The sequence below is a fragment of the Vanacampus margaritifer genome, chromosome 3 (genome assembly GCF_051991255.1).
Source record: "Vanacampus margaritifer isolate UIUO_Vmar chromosome 3, RoL_Vmar_1.0, whole genome shotgun sequence".
Taxonomy (NCBI): domain Eukaryota; kingdom Metazoa; phylum Chordata; class Actinopteri; order Syngnathiformes; family Syngnathidae; genus Vanacampus; species Vanacampus margaritifer.
Window position 1 is genome coordinate 2,585,142 of NC_135434.1, and position 25,205 is coordinate 2,610,346.

At 40.5% G+C, this 25,205-nt stretch overlaps 5 protein-coding genes and 1 long non-coding RNA gene across 8 annotated transcripts; 2 read left to right on the top strand and 4 right to left on the bottom strand.

Annotated features, from left to right (window-relative positions):
* The first annotated feature begins 58 nt into the window (after positions 1–58).
* On the top strand, positions 59–1,920 carry LOC144048610 (uncharacterized). Of its 2 annotated transcripts, none has more exons than XR_013293371.1 (3): positions 59–195; positions 701–1,600; positions 1,771–1,920. It is a non-coding gene; the product is annotated as an uncharacterized LOC144048610 (long non-coding RNA). The 2 variants fall into 2 exon arrangements; XR_013293372.1 differs by having other exon boundaries at positions 701–913; positions 1,425–1,894.
* Positions 1,921–3,173: 1,253 nt separating this feature from the next.
* On the top strand, positions 3,174–8,855 carry LOC144048580 (uncharacterized). 2 transcript variants are annotated; one of them, XM_077560711.1, is made up of 3 exons: positions 3,174–3,502; positions 4,304–4,518; positions 4,636–8,855. In XM_077560711.1, the coding sequence occupies exons 2-3, from the start codon at positions 4,482–4,484 to the stop codon at positions 5,556–5,558; spliced, it is 960 nt and encodes a 319-aa protein (XP_077416837.1). In that variant the 5' UTR covers positions 3,174–3,502; positions 4,304–4,481; the 3' UTR covers positions 5,559–8,855. The 2 variants fall into 2 exon arrangements, with proteins under 2 accessions (XP_077416837.1, XP_077416838.1); XM_077560712.1 differs by having other exon boundaries at positions 4,322–4,518.
* LOC144048538 (uncharacterized) lies at positions 7,365–10,164 on the bottom strand. The gene is made up of 2 exons (XM_077560652.1): positions 9,858–10,164; positions 7,365–8,958 (listed from the first exon to the last, which is right to left on the bottom strand). Exons 1-2 carry the CDS (start codon positions 10,102–10,104, stop codon positions 7,718–7,720), a joined length of 1,488 nt encoding a protein of 495 aa, XP_077416778.1. The 5' UTR covers positions 10,105–10,164; the 3' UTR covers positions 7,365–7,717.
* A 488-nt stretch (positions 10,165–10,652) lies between these two features.
* Positions 10,653–15,325, bottom strand: LOC144048534 (uncharacterized). Its single transcript, XM_077560647.1, has 2 exons — positions 15,022–15,325; positions 10,653–12,387 (listed from the first exon to the last, which is right to left on the bottom strand). Exons 1-2 carry the CDS (start codon positions 15,197–15,199, stop codon positions 11,048–11,050), a joined length of 1,518 nt encoding a protein of 505 aa, XP_077416773.1. The 5' UTR covers positions 15,200–15,325; the 3' UTR covers positions 10,653–11,047.
* Positions 15,326–15,939: 614 nt separating this feature from the next.
* Positions 15,940–19,742, bottom strand: LOC144048536 (uncharacterized). Its single transcript, XM_077560650.1, has 2 exons — positions 19,438–19,742; positions 15,940–17,548 (listed from the first exon to the last, which is right to left on the bottom strand). The coding sequence occupies exons 1-2, from the start codon at positions 19,613–19,615 to the stop codon at positions 16,233–16,235; spliced, it is 1,494 nt and encodes a 497-aa protein (XP_077416776.1). The 5' UTR covers positions 19,616–19,742; the 3' UTR covers positions 15,940–16,232.
* A 1,019-nt stretch (positions 19,743–20,761) lies between these two features.
* LOC144048578 (uncharacterized) lies at positions 20,762–23,072 on the bottom strand. The gene is made up of 2 exons (XM_077560708.1): positions 22,738–23,072; positions 20,762–21,895 (listed from the first exon to the last, which is right to left on the bottom strand). Exons 1-2 carry the CDS (start codon positions 22,913–22,915, stop codon positions 21,051–21,053), a joined length of 1,023 nt encoding a protein of 340 aa, XP_077416834.1. The 5' UTR covers positions 22,916–23,072; the 3' UTR covers positions 20,762–21,050.
* Positions 23,073–25,205: the final 2,133 nt, after the last annotated feature.

The following is a 25,205-nucleotide window of genomic DNA, read 5'->3' on the forward strand; positions in this document are numbered from 1 at the left end:
ATGGCAGTAATGTACTATTACAGTTCTGAACCGCCGTTAAAAATATTGAAGAAGAAGAAGTGACACGGCGCATGCGTACACAGTCCCTTCATGTTACTGCAGACGAGAGCAGATGAACCTTGACAAAAAAAATGAACGAATGAGTCGTTTTCCCAGAGAGTGATCGAAGAACTAACAAGGGCCACAATAGTTTTGGTGAGTTTCTACTCATCCTATTATAATTTTGTTCGTAATTTTTTTGTTTGGGGATGATAGCTAAATGCTTACCTAACTGTGGGGACGACGCAGAGTAGGTGTGAATTTATGAATGCGATTAATATTGGCGTATTTATTTATTTCTATTATGACGTAGGTCATTGTGTTTTTGCTCGCATTTGAAGTCCGGGTTTAGAGAGGCATACAAGTTGACGGTTCTATCTCCATTCTCTACTAATCCACATAATGCACTGTGAGAAAGGCAGCAGTGTGAGGTGGATGGAAATTAGGATAATTTATGAAGTAGAGGATGTCTGAAAGCATTTTCACAATTTAGAACATTTTTCTTTATTGACTCATGTGATGAGCATTGACAGGCCTGTCACATGCTATTCAGTCTTATCTAGTATGTGTTTGATGAATTTATTGTATTGCATCGTTCATTAAATATTTTCTGTATTTTACAAAAAAAATACTTTCCTTGTCTTTGTCACTTCTCCCGCAGCTGCAAGCGGGGCTAGGGTGCTTCAAAGCCTCCCCTTCACCCCACACTTCAAAGAGGAAAGTAGAGGAGGCTGATGTGGGGAGTAAAGAAGACAAAAGCCAAGCAAGCCACCAAAGTTGTCACTGCTTTCCTTATCAGGAATGGAGGACCACCACCAGACAAGCTCTCAGCTCGATATGGAAGAACCTTTGAGGAGCAATGCAGACAGTGAAGGTGACACCAAAAATGCTCTGAAAAGGAGACGACTTTTGACAATGCGCAAACGTCACAAACACAAATACATGTTACCTGCTCAGTTTGTGGTTACAATTTTTGCTTTACATCATATTAGACACACAAGAACACAGGCAAGAGAAATAGGTGTTCGTTGTTGTGGAAGCCATGCTCATAGGAAATATTTAACTCCATACACATAAATAACACCACAATTAATGTTTTACAGAAGTTACCCACAATGAACAGACCGAGTATTTTTTTCCCGAAGAGCTTGAAATGCTCTTAGCTGTGCGTGTGGTACAGTGTACTTTTCTCCCCGTTCAAGATGGTGCCACCGTGGTCAAACGTATCCCTTCTCTCTTCACATTCACGTTTGATGTCTTCGTGGCTCGGTCATTTAACAAACAAACAAATCGTGTCTGTGTTGCCTTTGGTTACTAATATGTCTGAAAGTTACTTTACCAGTCTGACTTTATTTTGTACCACTAACCAACTGTGTCATCTTCAGCTCATTTGATCAAAACCAGCGACTCCCAACTACAGAGATCATCAGGTGTGTCGCGGGAAATTACCCAATTTCACCTATTTGGTCCCAAAGTCATTATTTAGGCTCTGTGTCTTTCTTTAACTCCTCCATGTATATCAACTTCGTGGTCAACTAAACCGGCCCAGAAACTACACTGAGTAAGTACATTGAGTCAATAACTCAATGCTGCCATGATTTAATTACCCAATAGCCTATTTGAGACATTTTTATTTAGTGATGAGCTGTGAGGTTTTTCCATTGTAAAATTTGTACACAGGCTCAACAAAAGTTGGGAAACTCTGATCCAAGCTGTGTTTGTGTTCTGCAGATGTCCAGCAGCTGATTGGTTGCCGGGAAGAACTTCCTCCGCAGCTGCAGTGGGGGAGCTCCAGTTTGGAGCAGGAGGATCCACAATCCATCCACGTTAAAGAGGAAGAGGAGGAGTGTGGCGTCAGCAAGTTGCCACTGACTGATGCCTCAGTCAAAAGCGAAGACGAGCAACCCGAGCAGCCACAACTTAATCATCACAGTCCAAGTGGAGACCAGTGTGGAGGGTCACCCTCAGATGACTGTTTAGCGCCACTGTCAGACAGTGACAACAATGAAGAACCTTTGAGCAGCAATGCGGACTGTGAAGGTGACAATAAACATTTGAAATGCTCTGAAAAGGAGACAACGCATGGAAACAAGAAAACTTCACGAAAGCATGGAAAGCGTGTTACCTGCTCAGTTTGTGGCAAAAGTTTTACCAAAAAATCAACATTGAATAGACACATGAGAACACATACAGGAGAAAAACCCTTTAGTTGCTCGGTTTGTGGTACAACATTCTCTAGAAAACAAAATATGGTAACACATATGAGAACACACACGGGAGAAACACCCTTTTGTTGCTCAGTTTGTGGTAAAAGCTGTGTTACAAAGCAAACTTTAATGACGCACATGAGAATACACACCGGAGAAAAACCCTACGGTTGCTCATTTTGTGGTAAAGAATTTGCTCGCAGTGGAGCAATGCTAAGACACATACGACTACACACAGGAGAAAAACCTTTCAGTTGCTCGGTTTGCAATAAAGCCTTCTCTCAAAAGGGGAGCATGCAGTCACACATGAGAACACACACAGGCGAAAAACCCTTTATTTGCTCAACTTGCGGGAAAACATTCTCTCAAAAGGAAAACATGATAACGCACATGAGAACGCACACAGGAGAAAAACCTTTTAGTTGTTCAGTTTGCGGTAAAGCATTCACTCAAAAAGGAAGTATGGAATCGCACATGAGAGGACACACAGGCGTTAAACCCTTTACTTGCTCAACTTGTGGTAAAATCTTCTCTAAAAAGCCACATTTGGTGTCACACGTGAGAACACACACGGGAGAAAAGACTTTTTGTTGCATAGTGTGTGGTGAAAGCTTCGTTCATAAGGCAAGTTTGACTCAACACATGCGTAAACACAACACTGACAAAGAATAAAATGTTTTCCGTGGCCTCCATGTTTTTAAAGACTGAAGGTTAATCAAAATATAAACATTGAGTTTAATGTGTACAGAAGTAATCTCAAAATAACACATTTTATTTAAGTCTTTTTTTATTGTCTGTTTTATCCTTTGTTATAAATTCAATGTGGATTTTGATTTTTTGTGGCTCTTTTTTTTCATCTGGCATCTTCACGGTGTCAATACCGTCACAAGATGGCGGTCATGTGACGTCACGGATGATGTGCCCATTAACTTCCGTAGCCTTTAGTGCAGAATCGTTGCAATATAAAAATACTATTTAACAATACATAAAAAGTACATTGGATTATTAAAGCATTAATTAAGTTAATTAAATACTTTTTTTTTAATTTATTTTTTTAAAGAAGATTCAGTCCGTTGCTTTATGGGCCGCCCATCTGTGACATTGCGCATGCGCACACAACCTACATACGTGCAGACGAAAAAAAAGAAAAAAGAAGAAGCAATTCACTTGTTTCTCGGAGAATAATTAGGACCTAAAGTTTATGACGTGGTTTATTGTTAACAAGAACAGCATCTAATAAAACCACAACAGTTACGGTGAGTCCACCTTTCCTATTATTAATCCGTTTGTAATGGTTTACGTGTGTTGCTAGCTAAATGCTAACGTTGTAGCTGTGGAGACGACGAGGAGTGGATGAAAAACTTTATTGTTTTTATTTATATTGACAATGGATTTATTTTTCTTTTGACCTGTCGTACAGGCCATTTGTTTCCTTTGTTTTAATATTCGCGTTTGGAAATCTGAATTGAGGACGTGTGTAAGGGGCCTACATTAGAAAACAGGACAGTGACAGAAGAGGGCACCATATTGTCACCCAGTTTGACATAACGTTTCGATATGGAAAGGGTAATTTTTCACACAAACCACATAGTTTATGTTAATATAAGGTAAGCTTTATAATTTATGGGCCACGATTATTAAAACAACACTTTTTTTTAACCAAGGCTGTCAGAAGGGGGTGCACCCTCTTTATTTATTTATTTTTAGAGTTGGGTTAATGAATATTTGGTTTATGTAGGGTTTAGTGTTCTCGGGAAATATCTGCAAGTCTTGTCGTGGATGAGTGGAACAACCGACAGCTAATATAATTTTTCCAAAATCGACTTTTGAAAATGCCAAATTATGACCTAGGCTAGCCTAAATATTATTCACTGTCAATGGGAAAAATCTCTCTATGTTCACTTTTTTAGTTAATGCGACTCGCATCTAACAAACAAACCACGTTCAACTCTGTGCTTTGGCTGTCCACCCAAATGATAATATTGTGTTTGTGACAAAAAAATATTATTGACTATATAGTGCTTGTTGTAGTAATAAAATGGTCTTGTGACCTTCAGACACTGCTTTGTTACAAGGAAGAATTTATCCCTCCAACACGGGGGATCAGAAGCCTTCCCACGTGAAAGAGGAAGAGGAGGATGCTGATGTCAGCAAGTTGTCGCTGATTGGTGTCTCTGGTGTGCAGTGACGAAGACGAACCACTCAAGTGGTCACAGCTTCATCATCACAGTCGACATGGAGAAACCTCTGAGGGGTGATGCAGACTGTGAAGGTGACAACAAATGTTGCCTTTCGCTTTGTTGTCATTCTTTTTTTGTTGTTGTGGCAAATCAAACTAGTGCCTAACAAACAACTTAACTGTGTATGTGTTGTTGCTTGTGTGTTGCAGACATCCAGCAGCTGATCGGTTGTCAGGAAAAACTTCCCATTCATCCACCACACGTGAAAGAAGAAGATGATCCACTGCATACGCACATTAAAGAAGAAGAGGATGACCAACAGCAGCCTCACATTAAGGAGGAAGAGCAGGAGACTGACGTCAGCAAGTTGCCACTGATTGTTGTCTCTCTGAAAAAAGAAGACGACGACGACGACGATGATGATGATGAAACACAGCTTCATCCTCACAGTCCAAGTGGAAGTACGCCATCAGACAACGTCTCGGGATCATTGTCAGACATTGACGAGACAGAAGAGACTTTGAGGAGGGATGGAGACTGTGAAGGTGACGGCAAACAGTCCAAAGGCTCTGAAAAGGAGACAACTCGCGGCAACAAGGAAACGTCACAAACGTGTAAAAAACGTGTTACCTGCTCTGTTTGTAGTAAAAATTTTGCTACAAAACAAACTTTGATTACACACTTGAGAACACACACAGGAGAAAAACCCTTTAGTTGCTCATTTTGCGGTAAGGAATTTGCTCAAAAAGGCCCAATGCTAAGACACATAAGAGTGCACACAGGAGAGAAACCCTTTAGTTGCTCAGTTTGCAGTAAAACATTCTCACAAAAGGGAAGTATAGAATTACACATGAGGACACACACAGGAGAAAAACCCTTTCGGTGCTCAACTTGTGGCAAAACATTTTCTCAGAAAGAAAACATGGTAACGCACATGAGGAAACACACGGGAGAAAAACCCTTCCGCTGCTCAGATTGTGGTAAAACATTCTCTCGGAAGGAACATGTGTTAACGCACATGAGAACACACACAGGAGGAATACCCTTTAGTTGCTCAGTGTGTGGAGAAAGTTATGGCCATCGGGCCAGTTTGAATGAACACATGCGCAAACACAACACAGAGAGCGAATAAATGTTTTCTTGCCTGCTTGTTTTTCGGACTTCAACTAAAAAGTGATGAGCGGCTCAGTGTGTGACACGAGGTGAGGCATCCATGTTATTCAAGAGGGAAGATAAATAAAATTGATCTTATCCTGTTCGTTTTCTGATTAAAATGAAAAACTGAATGGTTACCGAAGTGGTAAAAAAAACAAACATTTTTGCAGAAAGTCTTTTTTTCATGTGTTTGTTTTAATCCTTTGCTTTAAAGGTTTTGGTCTCTTCATGTTGTCAATATTGTCGCAGGATTATTTATTACATATTCCGGCGGGTCTTTTTTTTTTTCCTCCTCTAAGATAATAATATAAAACTTGACAGATAATATGTTTTGAGAATGTATGACTTTCACAGACATTCACAGCAAAAAAATGGAGTTTTAAAATGTTGGTATTAAATATTTCAGAGTTGTTTTCAACCCCCAAAGTGTATTTTTAACACTGTTCGATTTAAATGGAGTTGAATGATGGGGTTATTTAGCACAGTTGATTTATTTCGTCTTAAACAAACTCTGCAGATAATTGATCAAAGTAAGCTCCGCCCTCCTTTTTTGAGTTTTGAGCACCTTGACCTCCAAGCAGCTTGATTACTACAAGCCAGAGTTCCCCCCGCGTGTCTGTTGGGAGGCCGACGGCCATCATGTCTCTCTTGGCCGCATCCTTAAAGCGGACCTTTGGTCGGCCCACTGGACTCTGGCCCTGCATGACTTCTCCATGCAGGATTTGCTTTGGGATGATGCGATCGTCGTCCATTCTTCGGACATGGCCAAGCCAGCGCAGGCGTGTCTGACGAAGGGTTACCGACATAAGTTGACCAAGAACCACCTTTGAAAGGATTTTTTTTTCTTCTTTCAGTGAAGTATTTCCAAAGGGTCTTTACAACCACAAAGCATTTCAAAACAGAGTGCTGTGCCATCAGTGTCTGATTTATTAAACTTTTGAACTAAAACAATAAAAGGGATGGATTAACTGTATAAAGATGTGTGCATATAAAAATAATTAACCAAGTGGTTCATAGTAGTAGTTTGCTTTGAAAAAGGAATCATTAACTTCTGATTTTGCATTTTATGATAAGTTTTAGTGAGACACTTGGGCTGCGGCTTCACTGAGGATTTTTGTTGTCATTCTTGGTGGCAGTAAGGCAATTGCTCTGATCAAGCTCTTTTTTTTCTTTTTTGCATTGATGCTAGTTTTAAAATGTATTTTTAAAATCTCACCTTCCCCCTGAAGTGAGAACGATTGGTCGCGAAAACCTGCGAGTTTTGTTTTCAGTTTATGTCTTTTTTTCGGGGCACTCGTGAGCCCTCACATTGATCCAAATGTTTTCAGCCTGTGATGCGTCAGCACCTCCGCCATATTAGATGTGGCATCTCGGCCAATAAACTGCTGCAAGTCAGTGGACTGCACATCATGACTTCAACTTCATAAACTTCAAAAGTGTGCAAAACGAAAGCATCTCAGTCACACGCGTATAGATTTTCTTGACCGTTTTGGCTTCCATAAAAGACATTCATAATCCTGGTGCCAATTTTAACCATCATGTGTATCCCTGAATGTCGTTGGAATGATTTTTTTTTTTAATCGTTTCAACCTAAACATTCTTCAAACAGAACCTCAACAAATTACACTTAAATAGCCATCTTTGCTAGCTGGAAGGGATGTCAACATTTATATGAGGTATCGCAGAACATTAGCGCTTTTAATTGACCCAAGCCAAAGTTATGTTATAGGCGCTTGTTGTGACGCTTTTGGTGTTTCACGAAGAATGAGAATTACTTGCGTCGTAACTTAAGTAGTCCTTTTATTAGAGACAGCAGGTGAACATGCAATCAAATAAATTTGAAATTAATACATTTTATAGTTACAAAAACTTAATATTGGAAGAAAAAAAAAAAGCTAACTCACAACAGAGTAATTGTTTACAATTTACAAAGCACATCTTTATAACAAAGAACAAAATGTACATGAAAAGGCTTATTACGTTTGTTTTCTCCCCACTGCTTTTGCACAAGTCCTCACGTGTCTCATCATGGTGAGACGGAGTCAAATTTCTACCACAATCTCAACAACTAAAGTGATTTTTTTACCTATGCTTTCCAAGTGTGTACGCTGTTGCCTATAACCAAATACGTTTTTTTTATCCTGTGTGTAATTTCATGTGTACTATCATGTTTGACTTATGACTGAATTCTTTACTGCAAAATGGGCAACTAAAGGGTTTTTCTCCACTGTGTCTTCTCATGTGTGACACCAGACTATTTTTTTGCGAGAATATTTGACCACAGGTTGAGCAACTAAAGGGTTTTTCTCCTGTGTGTGTCCTCATGTGTTGTACCATATTATTCTTTGCATTAAATGCTTTACCGCATATTGAGCAACTGAAGGGTTTTTCTCCCGTGTGTATTCTTGTGTGTTTGACCAGACCTTGCTTGGAAGTAAAACTTTTATCACACGTTGAGCAACCATACGGTCTTTCCCCCGTGTGTGCCCTTGTGTGTTTGACCAGGCCTGTCCTCGACGAAAATCTTTTGTCGCATATTGAGCAACTCAAGTGTTTTTCTCCGGTGTGCGTTCTCATGTGTTGTATCAGATTATCCTCGAGATAAAATGTTTTGCCGCATGTTGAGCAACAAAAGGGTTTTCCTTTCAAGTGCCTTTTTGTGTGTTGTACCAGCGCTTTGTTTGAAGTAAAGCTTTTATCACATGTTGAGCAAGTAAAGGGGTTTTCTCCTGTGTGTGTCCTCATGTGGTATACCAGACTATCCTTTATTTTAAATGCTTTACTGCATGTTGAGCAACTAAAGGGTTTTTCGACCATGTGCGTTTTTCTATGTTTTGTCAGCCCTTTTTTTGTAGCAAAGCTTTTATCACATGTTGAGCAACTAAAAGGTTTTTCTACCGTGTGCGTTTTCATGTGTCTCTCCAAAGATTCTTCTAGAATGAACATTTTGCTGCACAGTGAGCAAACTAAAGTGTTTTTTTGTGTGCTCGTCGTGGCGTTTGTTTGAGAAGGTGACTCGTTAAGAGTTATCTCCTCCTCGGAGCCTTTCAACTGTTTGTCGTCACCTCCAGAGTCGGCCTCGCTCGGTCTTTCGCCGTCATCGCTGTCTGACTGTGGCGCTAACAAGTCGTCCGGTGGTGATCCTTCACAGTCGTCTTCACTTGGACTGTCCCGATGAAGCCGCGACCACTCGGGCGGTTCGTCGTCGTCGTCTTCGCTTTTCACAGAGACGGCAGTCGGTGGCGACTTGCTGCCATCCGCCTCTTCTTCTTCCTCCTCCTCCTTAACGTGCGGGCGCTCTGGAACCGCTTGTTCAGAGTTCCCCTCCTGCAGCCGAGGTGGAACTTCTTCCTGATCAACAATCAGCTGCTCCACGTCTGCAGAACACGAGACGATTTTATTACGACAAGAAATATTTTCCAACAAAAACAACATGATTTGCGTTCGTGTTTCCCACTTTCTCCTCATGACAAACAACAGGTGTCCAAGTTTCAGTAAACTTTCTCACGAGAGCAATTATAAGCGAGTCCAAATTTAGAGTCGACAAACCCAATCAAAGGTTTTAGCTGAATAAAGCAGATTTGACAAAACCCACATACGGATATTTATTTTCTAATTCTTTAATTTAATTTATGAAGAATCAATTATGAACAACAACTGTACATAAATAAAAATGATTACGTAAAATGTACAGGAAATTTACATTTTAAATAACATAAGTAGCGCTATTAGGATTTTCCTATAGTGCATGTAGCATAAAAAAAATGTCTTACTTCACATTTAGCTTTAGCAGTAATTCATGTATGGGAGTATGAAGGAGCAGTACAAGATGTATCATGAAGGTGTATTTAGGACATCTTTGACTTTATGCAAAATTGCCACCGACTTTGCTATTTTTCCTTTGATGTAGTTAATGTGTGATTTCTAGCCCAGTTTCCAATCTACTATAATACCGAGAAATTTAATTTCAGAAAATTTAAAAGTCTTTAGTGTAAAACAGTGGTGTCCAAACTCGGTCCTCGAGGGCCAGAGTCCTGCAGGATATGTCCCTACCTCCAGATTGAGATATGATGCAAATGCTAATACTTGTCATGGGTTAATGTAGCTGTATCACAATTTTGTATTTGACTGCAACAACTCATGGAATGTATGTTCATTTGACTCCTAATTAGGTTTTTTTTTCTATGCATGGTACAAATTAACGCAAAACGTCGCCATCCAGTTTGCAGGCTAATAAAATGCCAAAACAAAATGCTGTAAATGTTAATGAACATACCTTGGCTGTGTATCATAAACTGTTCCTTGCAAACATCTTCTAGTTGTCGTCGACGTTGCTCGCTCTCCTCTCTGGCTCGACAAAGTTGCTCTTCGTACGACGCGATTGTTTTTTCGAACAGGCCAAAGATTTCGTCGGCGGCCAAAATTAGGCGCTCTCTTATCAACTCCTTCAACATTTTGATGTTGTAGGCAGTTGAAACACTTGCCCCTCGCACTTTGTCCCTCAGTTGCAGTTTTGCTAACATGCACCTTTGACTTCTTCTGTAGGGTTTGTGATTTTAGGAGGACACGCAAGGGACCTTATAAAGCATTTCCGGGGGAATGATTAGGCAACGTGCCAACTTCCGGTGTCCGTTCCTGTCTGAGCGCACTGACAAGGCGTACTGTATCATTTTCTCACTGTACTTAATCTATTCCGTTTTTCTTTCTTTTTTTAAATCAGATATGAATTTTCATCTTTTTAATTATTTATGCTAAATAGACGTTTAATAAAGCTCCAATGAATCTATTTGATTTTAAGGACGTTTTCGATTACCCCCACCCCCGTTCTTCAGTTCATCACATACTTTTTGTTTTCAAGTTGCTATATTATTTCTCAGTGTCTTCAATTTTTTTTACCTCAACCAATTACTCTTAAATAGCCATCCTTGCTAGTTGGAAAGGATGTCAGAATTATTTGAGGTATGACAGAATCATATTAGAGCTTTTAATTGGCCCAACCCAATGTTACGCTATGTTGTAAGTGCTTGTTAAGATACTTTTGGTGTTTCATGGAGGATGAGAATGACTCGCATTGAAGGTGAACTTAAGTGGTCCTTTTATTAGGGACAGCAGGTGAACATGCAAATAACGGAATTCTTACTAAGCTCTTAAAAAAAAAAAAGTAATTCAAACAGCTATCTCGGCCGTTGTCGTTAGGAAACCTCATAGCGAGAAAAAAATAGCAAGCTCACAACAGAGTAATTATTTACAAAGTAAAAAGCATCTTTATAATGAAGAAAATGTACATGAAAAGGCTTAAGTTTGTTTTCTCCCCACTGATTTTGCACAAGTCCCCACGTGTCTCGTTCAGTCAAACTTTCACCACAACCTCAACTAGTTTTTTTCCCTTATGCTTTCTCACGTGATGATTTGCGTGCGTGTGCGCGCGCTCTTACCTATGAGGGGGCAAAAGGTTTTGTTTTTTTTTTATCCTGTGTGTAATTTCATGTGTACGATCATGTTTGACCTTTGACTGAATTCTTTACCGCAAAATGAGCAACTAAAGGGTTTTTCTCCCGTGTGTGTTCTCATGTGCGATATTGCTTCATGGTTACTTGCATATGTGTTATCACAGAACGAGCAACCAAAGGGTTTTTCTCCACTGTGTCTTTTCATATGTACCATCAGACTATTCTTGTGCGAGAATATTTGACCACATGTTGAGCAACTAAAGGGTTTTTCTCCTGTGTGTGTCCTCATGTGTTGTACCATATTATTCTTTGCATTAAATGCTTTACCGCATATTGAGCAACTGAAGGGTTTTTCTCCCGTGTGTATTCTTGTGTGATTGACCAGACCTTCCTTTGAAGTAAATCTTTTATCACATGTTGAGCAACCATACGGTCTTTCTCCCGTGTGTCCTCTTGTGTGTCTTACCAGACCCGTCCTCGACGAAAATCTTTTGTCACACATTGTACAATTCAAGTAGCGTTTTTCTCCTGTGTGCATCCTCATGTGTTGTACCAGATGATCCTTTACATAAAATGTTTTGCCGCATGTTGAGCAATAGAAACGTTTATCTCCAGAGTGCCTTTTCGCATGTTGTGCCAGCGCTGTGTTTGAAATAAATCTTTTATCACATGATGAGCAACCAAATGGTTTTTCTCCTGTGTGTGTCCTCATGTGGTATACCAGAGTCTCTTTTACTTTATATGCTTTAGTGCATATTGAGCAACTAAAGGGTTTTTCACCCATGTGCGTTTTTGTATGTTTTGTCAGCCCTTTCTTTGTAGCGAAGCTTTTATCACATGTTGAGCAACTAAAAGGTTTTTCTACCGTGTGTGTTTTCATGTGCCTTTCAAAAGATTCTTCTAGAGTGAAAATTTTGTTGCATGGTGCGCAAATTAAAGTGTTTTTTTGTGTGCTCGTTATCGCGTGTGTTTGAGAAGGTGACTCGTTAAGAGTTATCTCCTCCTCGGAGCATTTCAACTGTTTGTCATCACCTCCAGAGTCGGCGTCGCTCGGTCTTTCGCCGTCATCACTGTCTGACTGTGGAGCTAACAAGTCGTCCGGTGGTGATCCTTCACAGTCGTCTTCACTTGGACTGTCCTGATGAAGTTGTGACCACTCAAGCAGTTCGTCTTCGTCGTCGTCGTCGTAATCTTCGTTTTTCACAGAGACGCTATTCAGAGGTAACTTGCTGACGTCCGCCTCTTCTTCTTCCTCCTTAACGTGGGGTTGCTGGGGAACCACCGGCTCAAAATTGGAGCTCTCCTCCTGCAGCTGAGGTGGAACTTCTTCCTGATCGACAATCAGCTGCTTCACATCTGCAGAACACAAGACGATTTAATTCCTACGACAACAAATATTTCCCAACAAAAACAACATGAGCCACACTCTTCTCAGGTGTCCAAGTTTCGGCAAACTTCAAAATTTCTCACGAGAGCAATTATAAGCAAGTCCAAATTTGGAGTCGATAACACCCATTAAAGGTTTTAGGTGAATAAGGGAAATGCTCCACGCCAGAGGTCCCCAACCCTGGTCCTCAGGGACCGGTATCCAGCCTGTTTTCCATGCCTCCCACAGCCAACAAAAGGTGGAGATCGTTATCAGCCTTCTCCAGAGATTGCTGATTAGCTGATGATATTAATCACCTGTGTTGGCTGTGGGAGGCATGGAAAACAGGCTGGATACCAGTCCCTGAGGACCAGGGTTGGGGACCTCTGCTCTACGCCAAATTTGACGTAAAGCAGTCGACGCACTGACATTTATTTATTTTTACTCACAGTTTGACGAGTCGCTTGAAACGTTACTCTTAGCCGGTGTTTCCTATGCTAATTTCATCAGCTACAAATGCCTCCTAACTGAGATATATTTGTTCCTTACAAAGTTTATTAACAACTCATGGAGGTTTTTTTTTCATTCAACTCTTAATTTGTTTTGTTCTATGCATGGCACCTATCATTAAAATTAATGCAAAACAATAATAGTCATTCATAGTTTACCCCAGCGTTTTATTAGCCCAAGCCAGGCTAAGCGTCCTCACATTCTCAAGCAGGCTGAAAAACTGGGCTGCCAAAGATTTCACCCCCACCCCTTCTCAATGGCTGAAACAGAGGCCTCTAAAAAGATTCGAAAGAACATACTTTTTTCCACATGTGCAAATATTGCACATGAGCGAGTACCGGGCTGCTCAAGAATCAGCTTCATGGCACCAGACTGTTGGCCTTTTGCCCCAAAAATTTAACATTGTGCAAGTAAACGTTCCATCTAATTGCGCACGTGTGACCAGTAAATTTCCTCATTTCCATCTACCAATATTTTTTATTAATTTGTATCCACAAAATGAGAATTTTAGCTCAATGACTTCCATGTTTTGTGACCTGTGGATGCAAAATCGGTGTACGATAGTAGGATAGTAGGGCTGGGCCTGCCGCATGAGGTGCGCCTCTTTTTTCTTCTTCAATTTCACATCTCTCAATAGTTTCAAGGAATTTTTATACATAAAAATTAGCACTTTAGCTCAATAGCTTTCATGTCATGTGATTTACTCAAAATCAGGGCAGGGATTAACTGTAACTTCTGCAATAGTGACTACTCCCTAAACACGCCCCCTGTGGCAGTATCGAAGCCTATTACTTACAATGTCTGTACTTGTGTTTATCCGCGCCGCTGTTATTTATGCCGTAAAAAGTCTTCTTTATGGTGTGTTATGTCAGTTATCAAATTCAACTGTGTAGTATTTATTAAACTGTAGCAGGACAGACAAACTAAACGGATTATTTCCCCCTCAATTTGCGTGTGGTAAAAGACTAGCTTCAGGCAAGTTAGCATCTGCTGACTCAGCCACAATGTACAAAGTGCCCGATTACGTATTTTGCTTCCATTTCATAACTCTACAATCGAGCTACATCCAGACGAGTAACTGCTTCAGTAACAGACTCATCCGATATGAAGTGATCTCTACACGAGCAATAAAGGGGGATCCCAAATCCTCCATCTTGTTGTTCCCCCTTTTTATGACTGCTGTTATCCATTAGCTACGCATAGGTTCCTCTTTTGGTATCCTGGAGAGGTTTGTCACTTTTTTTACTTGGGGCTGGCACCTCTGGCCCAAAGTGTAACTGTCTGCAGCATCTGTGTCAGGCTCGTTCATGGTGTGCATGCAAGTACGTGCATGATCTTAAAGCGACAGCCACAGTTGACAAACGAAAACATGACATACCTTACTTTACCATTGCTTTGTGACTACAAACGTGCGTGTGACTTAATATCCGGTCAAAACGTGCGATGTGTATCCGGCCCTTTCAGCGTTTATTCGCAAAACCAGTTTTTTTTTCATTTTCCTTTGTTCCTCAAGAGTAAAAACTTTTTTTGCGAATTTTGGGGCCTTTTTTCGAATTTCTAGCGCTTCTATTCAGTTTTATTTGCGCATTTCTTGAAAATTCGAATACAAATTAGTGGATGGAAAACCCACTAGTGTTAAAATGTGGTGTTTGCCGTTTATTCAAAGTGGCTGATGCGTTTTCTATACTGTACTGCCAAAATGGCTGCGCTAACGCTCATTTTAGGACGAGTGATTTCAAAGTCCGGATCTCTATATAGGGGCAATAAAAACATTTTGGGTTCGACTCCAGTCCAAATGTGTCACGAATATCCAACTTCAAACTGACTTTACCGCGATCTGATAACGCTGGCTAGGATGGAGTTCTGTCGGTGTGAGCTCCCTACTGAGCATGCGCACGGCCCCAAATCAGTAATAGTTTTAAAGTTTATTTAATTTATATAGTGCATTTTGACCACTAAGCATGTAAGCAATTATGTGTACACGAAATATTGAAATAGAATATTGACGATACAGTGAGAGAGTAACGCGAGGAAGTAGAAGTGTTGCCGGTCACGGCAAAAATATCAATACTGTATATCCATAAACAAAATGTTGTAAATGTTAGTGAACATACCTTGGCAGTTTATCATAAACTGTTCCTTGCAAACATCTTCTAGTTGTCGTCGATGTCGCTCGCTCTCCTCTCTGGCTCGACAAAGTTGCTCTTCGTACGACGCGATCGTTCCTTCGAACAGGCCAAATATTTCGTCGGCGGCTGCTATCAGTCGCTCTCTTATCAACTCTTTCAACATTCTGATGTTGTAGCCAGTCGAAATATTTGCACTTCGCGCTTTGATTGCTTAGCTGACTTGCAATTTGACTTCTTCTGTAAGGTTGATGGTTAATTAAGGAGCACATGAAGCCTTGTTAAGCATTTCCGGGGGAAGGATTAGGCAACGTACACATTTCCGGTGTCCTTTTGTTTCATGCTCCCCCTCCCCCCACCTAATCATTTTTATTCATTTCACGTTTGTCATCCAATCTTAATAAAACAATGACTTGTTTCTACATGGTATATACCTGTTGTTCAATATCATATTTGAGTGTGGTGAGTAATTGTGTACATACAAGAGTGTCCAATAAAATAATACTTGCTTATGGAACGCTGATCATTTAAGTGGTAGTTGGTTTGTTGTAAAATCACACAGAATATTTTTCGCCCACCTATTTTGTTAAATATAAAGTTTGTGACAGTACCAAATTTTGAGTTGAGGACTTCCAAAATCCTGGTGCTAATTAAAAAAAAATAGCTAAATGCCCTGTGTGAATGTTTCATTTATCTGATTGTTCCAACCTAAAATACTGTATTTATGAATAGTTTAATAAAAATGGAATTTCACCAAATGACACTTCAACAGTCTCATCCTCACTAGCTAGACACGCTGAGTGCAAGCAGTGATGTATGACCCAAAAACAAAAAAAAGCTTTGGTTTATTTTGTAGGCACTTGTTTTGACAATTTTGTTGTTTGGCAAAGAAGGGAAAGTCAAGACTGAAGGCGAACTTATGTGGTCCTTTTATTAGGGACAACAGATGAGCATATAATCAATGCAGTGTTTTCTAAACTCTTTAACAAAACAAAAAGTCCTTCAAACAGCAATCTCAGCACTTCAACTTTGGGAACATTTCATATAGTATGAGAAAAAAAAGTAGCCAAGCAGCTAACAAGAGAGTAACCAACTCACAAAGCAAAACATCTTTATAACAAAAAAATCCCCCCCACACACGTCTAGTCATCGTGGGGCTACGAGTCGAGCTTTCGCCAAATAAATAGGTTTTTCCGCCTCTATGATTTCTCGTCTCGCCCTTCTTTGTGTGCACTCTCGTGTGCGACAAAACAAGCTCTTAGTTTGAACGTTTTACCACAAAACGAGCAACTAAAGCTTTTTGGTCTTGTGTGTGTTGTCATGTGCTTTTTCAAGTATGAGCTTTGACTGAATTTTTTAAGGCAAACTGAGCAATTAAAGGGCTTTTCTCCCGTGTGTCGTCTCATGTGGTTTACCAATGCGGACTTACAAGCGAATGTTTTATCACACGTTGAGCAACTAAAGGGTTTCTTAAACGTGTGCAATCTCATGTGTTTTACCATGAAATACCTTGTACCGAACCCTTTACTGCAAACTGAGCAATTAAAGGTTTTTTTCCGTGTGTGTTGTCTCATGTGGTTTGCCAATAATGACTCCAAAGCGAATTTTTTGTCACACGTTGAGCAACTAAAGCTCATTTGTTCGGTGTGTGTTGTCATGTGTTTTCTCAAGCCTGCCTTTTGAGTGAAACTTCTACTGCAAACTGAGCAACTAAAGGGTTTTTCTCCCGTGTGTAATGTCATGTGTGTTACAAATTTTGCCTTTTCGGTGAATATTTCATCACATGACGGGCAACTAAAGGGTTGTCCTGTGTGCGTTCTCATGTGTTGTTTCAGTGTAGACGCAGTGAAGAATTTTTTATGACAAGCTGAGCAACTATGCCGTTTTTCTCTTGTGTGGTATTTCATGTGTTTTCCCAAGAGTGACATAAAAGAGAATTTTTTTGCACACAATGAGCAATGAAAACGTTTTTCTTCCACGTGCATTCTCTTGTGGTCCAACAAATGGCTGTTTTCAGCAAATGTTTGACCACAAATTGAGCAGCTGTTTTCTTTTTTACCTATCTTACGTTTTTTCTTAAGTGTCGTCTCCTTCTCAGAGCATTTTGGCTGTTTGTCATCACCTTCATCGTCTGTGTCGCTTCTCAATGGTTCTTCCATATGGCCGGTGTCTGACATTGGAGCTAAGAGATCGTCTGGTGGTCCTCCAGGGTGCTCTCCACTCGGAATGCCATGATGGCGCGGTGAACTTTCGGGCGGTTCATCTTTGAACACTTCGCTCTCCACAGAGACACCAGTCGGTGACAACTTGCTGATATCTACCACTTCCTCTTCCTCCTTAGCATGGGGGTGCGTTACATCTTCAGCTTCAGCTTCATCTTCCATGTAGGGGGGCTGTGGAACCGCCGCTTCCTCTTTCACATGGGCTTGCTGTGGAACTGCTTGCTCCAAATTGCGCCTGCCATCTTGCGGCTGAGTTAGAAGTTCTTCCTGCTGACCGATCAGCTGCTCGACATCTGCAGGACACAAGTCAGTTAACATGCAGTCATTAACTCTTTGACTGCCAGACGTTTTCAGAAACGGGATGTCGCCAGTGCCAGCCGATTTAAGCATTTTGACTGATCTTTCAAGGTCCACAGAAAATGTTGTGTTTGGACTATGGAAACACATAAACATACTACCAAATGAAAGATTGAATTCTCATCTTTCATCAGAAAAAAAAGTTTGTTTCTACCTTATTCCGTTCTTCAGTAATCAACAATAGAAAATGGTTAATTTACCCGAAATGCTGTTTTGAAACAAAAAGCGGAGAAAAAGAGCTTTTTGTGAAACGATGTTATTTCATGCACTCTAGTGAATTCTACACTTCTTTTTGTCCATGAATGATGCCACAAACACCTAAATAGTGCTTTACTTCTGTAATACACCACCACCAACAATGAAAAAGTGTTTTTAGATTGCAAAATACGTTTATTTCCATTCAACAGTGTAACAATTTGACAAAACAATTTGGCAAACTATTTACAAATGTGTGCAACTGTGGTACTATTTACAATTATGTGGATGTTTCAAATACAGCTTTTCTTTTTGTAACACTGCCCTGCGTGCAAGGGGACGCAGCAGGATTTGCACAACAGATACGTTTCACTTCGATTGTCCGTTTCGCGTGCAGACGTTACACTTTCTTGACGGCCTTTTTTTCCGGGGAATAGCAAGTAGCAGACTGTACCCACTCCTCCGATGAATATGCATTGGACTCGGGGTACTCTTCGTCGTCCGATTGAACGTCCGCCTGAGCGTGCTCGGTTGTGCTCCGCGTTTTCCGGTGTTAGCATCGCTAGCCCGTGAACCTTTATGACGTCGTCATAGCCGCAGCGTCAGCACTTCCAACTTTGGCGTCAACCTCGGAGTCACCATCATCATCATCGATGATGATCATCGTCGTCATCAATGTGCTCTTTAGCGTTGGTCGATGCCTTTCGCCTTTGAAAAAAATTCCCAAGTGTGAGCTGCTTGCAACCGGTCGCCATTGTTCGCTTCTTCAGCCATCTAGCTCCGCCTCACGTCTTCTACTGCCGCGTCAATGCTTCCAACCTCGGAGTCACCATCATCATCATCGATGATGATCATCGTCGTCATCAATGTGCTCTTTAGCGTTGGTCGATGCCTTTCGCCTTTGAAAAAAATTCCCAAGTGTGAGCTGCTTGCAACCGGTCGCCATTGTTCGCTTCTTCAGCCATCTAGCTCCGCCTCACGTCTTCTACTGCCGCGTCAATGCTTCCAACCTCGGAGTCACCATCATCATCATCGATGATGATCATCGTCGTCATCAATGTGCTCTTTAGCGTTGGTCGATGCTTTTCGTCTTTGAAAAAAACTGCTCGAGCGTGAGCTGCTTGCAACCGGTCGCCATGTTCTCTTCCCTTCCCCAGCCATTGTCCTCTCTAGCTCCGTCTCACGTCTTCTACTGACGCCTACCCAATCTTGTCAAAAGAGAGTCATTGCTGCCATCTAGGGGCCAAAAATAGTCATTAGGCTAACTAGATCTGCTTGAAACTTTCACCACAGCTGGCCAAGGCTTTCCTCCACCCGTCTATGGCAGTCAAAGAGTTAATGACCCCCCCCAACCACCACCAACAACAAAATCAATTTTAGCCTGGTGACCACTTTTCAGGTTTGACCATTAAAAAGTTTAATTTGGCTTCATGTCATGCAGTAAACAGAAAAACAAAAATCACCCTGTCGTGATTATTATATTTAAATACAATTACAGTTTTGGCCAGGGAGTTTTGCCACATCCGGCCATCACCACCAAAACCCAACTCGTTCTATAAAACGGACACCAATATTTTTTTGCTTAACATTCTAATTAGATAAGTAAAATATTAGTGAACAAACGACAGACCTTCGACGCGTATAATAATTTGAGTCTTGCAAACAGCTTCCAGTTGTCGTCGGTGTCGCTCGCTCTCCTCCCTCGCTCGACAAAGTTGCTCCTCGTACGACGCAATCGTTTGGTCAAAAAGGCCGAAAATTTCATTGGTTGCCGCAATCAATCGCTGTCTTACCAACTCTTTCAACATTTTGATGTTGTAGACTGTTCAAAACCCAACGGGAAAACAATTGCACCACGCGCTTTGTCCCTTATTGCCGTTACTGCGTTGGCTACGACGCTAACTTCCGCTAACTTTTTATTCTTCTGCGCTGAATCTGGCAAACACCGCCACCAACAGGACTGGAATACGAATTGAAAAATTGTACAGGAATAGAAAGGAAAGGGGACCGAGAAAACAAAACAAAAAAAGACAAAGTTATAATACTAACACTATTTATGTTACTTAACAATGTAGAATTTTTTGAAGAAAATAAATCTATTGTACCAAGTTTTGCTGTTGCTACCTCCTCTTTTTAGGAGACCAGGCAGCGAGGAAGAATGTAAACTAGAAGAGGAAGAGAAATTCTGGAATGAGCTAGATTTCGTATTTCTGAGCATCCCAGGCAGACATCTTGAAAACTACAGTACAGTGGACTCCTGCTACGTACAGTGGCCTGTGCAATTAATCGAAATTCAATTACAATTATTACAATCCAAAATTACAACATTGTCATAATCGTAAACAAAAATGAAAGATTATTAAATACTAATTGACTTGTTAAATTCATGCATTTGCATCTTTTTATTTTATTTTAGAATGATTAATTTAATACATCTTCTTTGGTCCAAAAGGAACTTGCATAATTAGTGTGTTTCAAATACATTTATTTGCCTTAATATTTTTACATCTTTAAACATTTTCTTGTTTTGTGAAAAAAAAAAAAAGATTGTCCATTACCAAATTAATCGAGATTAATATTTTCTTTCTAATCGAGCAACATTTACTTGGGTTAGATCACCAAACAATTCCCGAGCGCGGCTACTGCTGCTGCTCATCGCTCCTTCGGGGGGTGGGTCAAATGCGGAAAAAGAATTTCGTCCCACATAGGTGGCTGTGACAATCAGTGGTACTTTTTACTTTAACTTTTAACATCCTTGTTAGATAAATAACATAATAGTGTAAGTTACATGAACAGACCTTCGACGCGTATTACAACTTGAGTCTTGCAAACTGCTTCCAGTTGTCGTCGGTGTCGCTCGCTTTCCTCTCTCGCTCGTTTTGCTCCCCTCATTTTGTAACGTGGGTGTGGTACTCTCAGACAGTTTTAATTTGATTAAATCAATCTTGACAATGAGCATTCACAGATGAATTTATTTGATCTACACATTTAGGATGCTTTTAAAAATTTACATTTAAATTTTAGACAATATCTTCAAAACTTCACTTGAGGGCCGTGGTACACCATCCCGCATCAAGAAAAAAAGAAAACAAATAGTGTAAAGTATCTTTTCACGATGGAAAATGCCATTAAAGCGTAACACAGAATGACATTACACCACAAACTAAAACAAAAGGAAGGTTTTCCTCCTGTGTGTTTTTGTTCAGATGTGATTCCACGTGTTTTGAGTTTTACCATGAAAAACTAAACAGTGTTTGTCTCATGTCTTTTCATATGCGTTATTTTATTTGCATTTTGGGAGAAAGTTTTACCACACAGGGAGCAACTGAAGGGTTTTTCTCCTGTGTGTGTTCTCATGTGTGATGCCAAACATGCCCGACGATAGAATGCTTTACCACAAACTGAGCAACTATAGGGTTTCTCTCCTGTGTGTATCCTCATGTGGCGAGTCAAATGACTCTTTTGGGTCAACGTTTTACCACAAATTGAGCAACAATAGGGCTTTTCTCCTGTGTGCGTCCTCATGTGTTTTACCAAGAGAAACACAGAGGAGAATCTGTAACCACACAATGAGCAATGAAAACTTTTTTCTTCCATGTGTGTTCTCTTGTGTTCCATCATAAGGCTTTCTTGAGAAAATGTTTTATCACAAATTGAGCAGCCAAAACTTTTTTTTTCAGTTTGACATCTCATACGTTTGGGAAATGGTTTCTTCGGCGTCTCCTCAGAGCATTTTGAACGTCTGTCATCATCTTCACAGTCTGCGTCGCTTCTCGAAGTTTCTTCCATGTCGTCACTATCTGACAGTGGCGCTAAGAGGCCGCTTGGTGGTCCACTAGGACTGGCATGATGAAGCTGTGACCATTCGGGTGTTTCATCTTCATGTTTACTCTCCACCGAAGCAGCAGTCAGTGCAAACTTGTCAATGTCAACCTTCTCCTCCTCTTCCTCTTTAACGTGGAGGGGCTGTACATCTTCATGTTCCTCTTCATCGCGGTGGTGCAGTGGAACCGCTTGCTCCAAATTGGCATTTCCTCCATGCAGTTGAGGTGAAAGTTCTTCATGATGACTCATCAGCTGCTTGACATCTGCAGGGCACACAAATTACAAAAAGTTGATTTTGCTACTGCAACAACTCTCTTGCAGTCAATTTTTATTTTCAAACAAAACAACACAGTTCTGCAATTGGCTGGCAATCAGGGTCCATATTTCCACAATATGTCTTTTACTCATGAAGCCATCTATTTTGTCAAATGCACTGCTTCAGGTGCTACACTGCAGATTGTTACACACTGCTTCATCCCGCAGTAAAGCAAGCCAAAAACATTTCGTAGTTGGGTCTAAAAAAAACAACATAGCAGCAACATAAATCAAACAAATGTGACAGTTAAATTAGACACACAAGCAACAAACTAATGGGGCTGTACTACTTATTGATAGATGTTTACATTTGTTAAAAAAAAACAAAAAACTTTGTGTTAAGACCCCGTTTAAATTGTAGCTATTACTAAATGTTACTTTCTTTGCATGTCATGTTGAAAAGAAGTTGCACAACTAAATATCTATGTTGATTGGGACTTTTTTCTTATTCTTCTGGCCACTGGATATTTGTGATTCATTTTATTTGTGTTGTAACGAACTTGGTTAATTGTGTTTGAAAGACGTTACAGAATTAATCATGTGTGTTCTATACAAGATTACAAAATCTACATTATAAGAACTAAAAGGAAAATGGTAATGAAAGAAAAATGACATTAATTCCATATAATTAAAACAACGCGGAGTAGTAATTTAAATGAGAAACAATGTTTAGGACTGCAAGGGGCACATTTGGCCATCGCCATCACCACCGGCACCAACCCCTACACCCTTTCTATAAAATGGTCATCAATTAACACTAATTAAATAACTAAAATGTTAACGAACGGACCTTCGAAGCTTATCACAATTTGAGCCTTGCAAACATCTTCCAGTTGTCGTCGGTGTCGCTCGGTCTCCTCTCTCGCTCGACAAAGTTGCTCCTCGTACAAGGCGATCGTTTTCTCAAAAAGTCCGAATATTTCGTCGGCGGCCGCAATTAGCCGCTTTCTTACCAACTCTTTCAACATGTTGATGATAAAAGCGGTTCAAAACCGAAGGATGGGAAACATTCACCACTGTCCTTCGCTGTTTTGCAACTTGCTAACTTCCGCGGTTTTTCTTTTGTGTTGGTAAACTAGTTTAGAGACGCATTGCCGCCACCTACTGGACTGGAATATGAATTGAAAAATGTGCAGAAAACAAAATGAAGAAAATAATGAATCAAATAACTCCAGTTCTATCATACCAATAAGCAATAACACTATATGTTGAAGAAATTATTGCAATTGGTAGCTAGCAAGCAAGCAAGCCTGACAGCTCTGCTTCTGTTGGGCCGTCGAGGAGGAATTGCACAGTAGATGTGATAAAAAGAGAAAAGACTGTCGCAGCTAATAAGCATAGGGTGACCAGACGTCCTAGTTTAACCGAGACAGTGGCTTGCGCCAGCTACATTGTCCCGTCCCGTCGTCCTAGTTTTTAAACCAATTGTTTGGGCCATGTGTATGTCAGTCACATAGTTATCATAATTCATACAATAAACCAATTTTAAATCAATTTAACGGTTGTATTCATTCCTATTTGTTATTTACATTCATGTTTGTGTTCTAAGTTATTGTCATCCGCTAAAAGGTGTGTTTTCGCCATAACGAATTGATCGCCATCTTGATTTGTGATGTCATCTCGGAAATGTCAATGGTATTTTTCTAGCGGCCTACAGTATTTTTTGCTGCACCGTTTCTAGTGGAATATTCATTTATTCAAAGGTTTATATTGTGACATGGCGATGCTCACTGGCCAGTGCTGCTCACAGCTCTAGTTCCTTTTGTTTTGTTAGTTTTACAGGAAACATCAACAGGGATTGTCAGCAGCTTAAAGTAAATGGTCTACTTTTGATTAACTGTTTGCACATCAGTTCAGAAATGCTTTTGTGCATCTCTAGGCGGGACTGTTTGCAAACTGAAGCCATTATAAAAATAAATAAAAAAACAGCACAGACAAAAATGTAAACAGTTGATTATATTAAGACAAAATTACATGAACATGTTTTAGTACTATAATGCATTTAGCAGTCTTTTTCTATGACATTCAGCTTTTTTTTTGTCTTCTTATGTTAGAAACAGTGACTTTTTTTGGTAAAGATTTTTTTCCTACATGGGACATCACATCATTTAGAATGTTAACTGTTCTTTTGTCAGTTATAACATTTAAAAACAGAACTGCTGCCACTTGTCTCCAATCACTGCACATTTCTTTTATCACGGCGCTAGGAAGTTTTTCGCGCCGTCTCATCTTCCTCTGACGAATACTCCTGCCTAGAAGCTTTTCATCTGTTCACTCTGCAGCTCAAGAAGTTCCTGTGTGCTGAGTTCTTTGCGGTGGTCCTCCGGCTGATCTTCTACCAGCTCCTCCACATCTTGCCTGTCCACCTCCAAGCCCATACTTGTGCCAATAGACACAATCTCATCCACGATTGCCGCCTCCTCAGCATCAAGGCCCTCGGAGTCTTTTTCTGGCACACAAGTTGGCCAAAGTTTCTTCCAAGCAGATTGCAAGGTACGATAAGGAAGTTCTCTCCAGCACTCGTCGATGATGTTTATACAGTGGAAGATGTTGAAGTGGTCCCTCCAATAAATGGTCAGGGTCAGATCGGTGCCCCTTGTGACCTGAAAACATCTTGAGAAAAGTGCTCTTGTATACAATTTCTTGAAATGAACAACAAGCTGCTGCCCGAAGGGCTGAAGCAAAACAGTCGTGTTGGATGGCAGAAATGTGACTTTGATGAAGTTGTATTCCATGTTCAGCTCTTCTTCCAAGCTTAGAGGATGAGCAGGCGCTTTATCCAGGACGAGAAGACATTTCAGAGGCAAACCATTGTCCTCAAGATACGTCTTGACAGCTGGCGCAAAGACTTTCGCCAACCACTCCATGAAAAAAAATCGCGTCACCCTGATTTTCGCATTCGCTCGCCACATGACAGGCAGTTCGTCCTTCATCACGTGATTGCTCTTAAATGCGCGGGGATTTTCCGAGTGGTAGACTAAAAGTGGCTTCAGCTGACAATCGCCACTCGCGTTAGCGCATAATAAAAGTGTCAGCCTGTCCTTCATTGGCTTATGTCCAGGCCGCGCCTTCTCTTCTTTAGTGAGGGAGGTTCTTTTGGGCATTTTTCGCCAAAACAATCCCGCTTCGCCACAATTAAAAACTTGATTGGGAAGGTAGCTTTCACTTTTCACAAATGTTTCAAATTGACCCACAAATTGCTCGGCGGCCTTTTTATTCAAACTGGCGACGTCCTCGTCGTGCCTAACGCTACGAATT

Coding starts and splice junctions, on each gene's coding strand:
- LOC144048580 (XM_077560711.1), top strand. CDS start 4,482: ATGGAGAAACCTCTGAGGGGTGATGCAGACTGTGAAG. Junction 4,519..4,635: donor GGGTGATGCAGACTGTGAAG/GTGACAACAAAT, acceptor TGTGTGTTGCAG/ACATCCAGCAGCTGATCGGT.
- LOC144048538 (XM_077560652.1), bottom strand. CDS start 10,104: ATGTTAGCAAAACTGCAACTGAGGGACAAAGTGCGAGGGGCAAGTGTT. Junction 8,959..9,857: donor GTTTATGATACACAGCCAAG/GTATGTTCATTA, acceptor CGTGTTCTGCAG/ACGTGGAGCAGCTGATTGTT.
- LOC144048534 (XM_077560647.1), bottom strand. CDS start 15,199: ATGTTGAAAGAGTTGATAAGAGAGCGACTGATAGCAGCCGCCGACGAA. Junction 12,388..15,021: donor GTTTATGATAAACTGCCAAG/GTATGTTCACTA, acceptor TGTGTTCTGCAG/ATGTGAAGCAGCTGATTGTC.
- LOC144048536 (XM_077560650.1), bottom strand. CDS start 19,615: ATGTTGAAAGAGTTGGTAAGACAGCGATTGATTGCGGCAACCAATGAA. Junction 17,549..19,437: donor AATTATTATACGCGTCGAAG/GTCTGTCGTTTG, acceptor TGTGTCCTGCAG/ATGTCGAGCAGCTGATCGGT.
- LOC144048578 (XM_077560708.1), bottom strand. CDS start 22,915: ATGTTGAAAGAGTTGGTAAGAAAGCGGCTAATTGCGGCCGCCGACGAA. Junction 21,896..22,737: donor AATTGTGATAAGCTTCGAAG/GTCCGTTCGTTA, acceptor TGTGCCCTGCAG/ATGTCAAGCAGCTGATGAGT.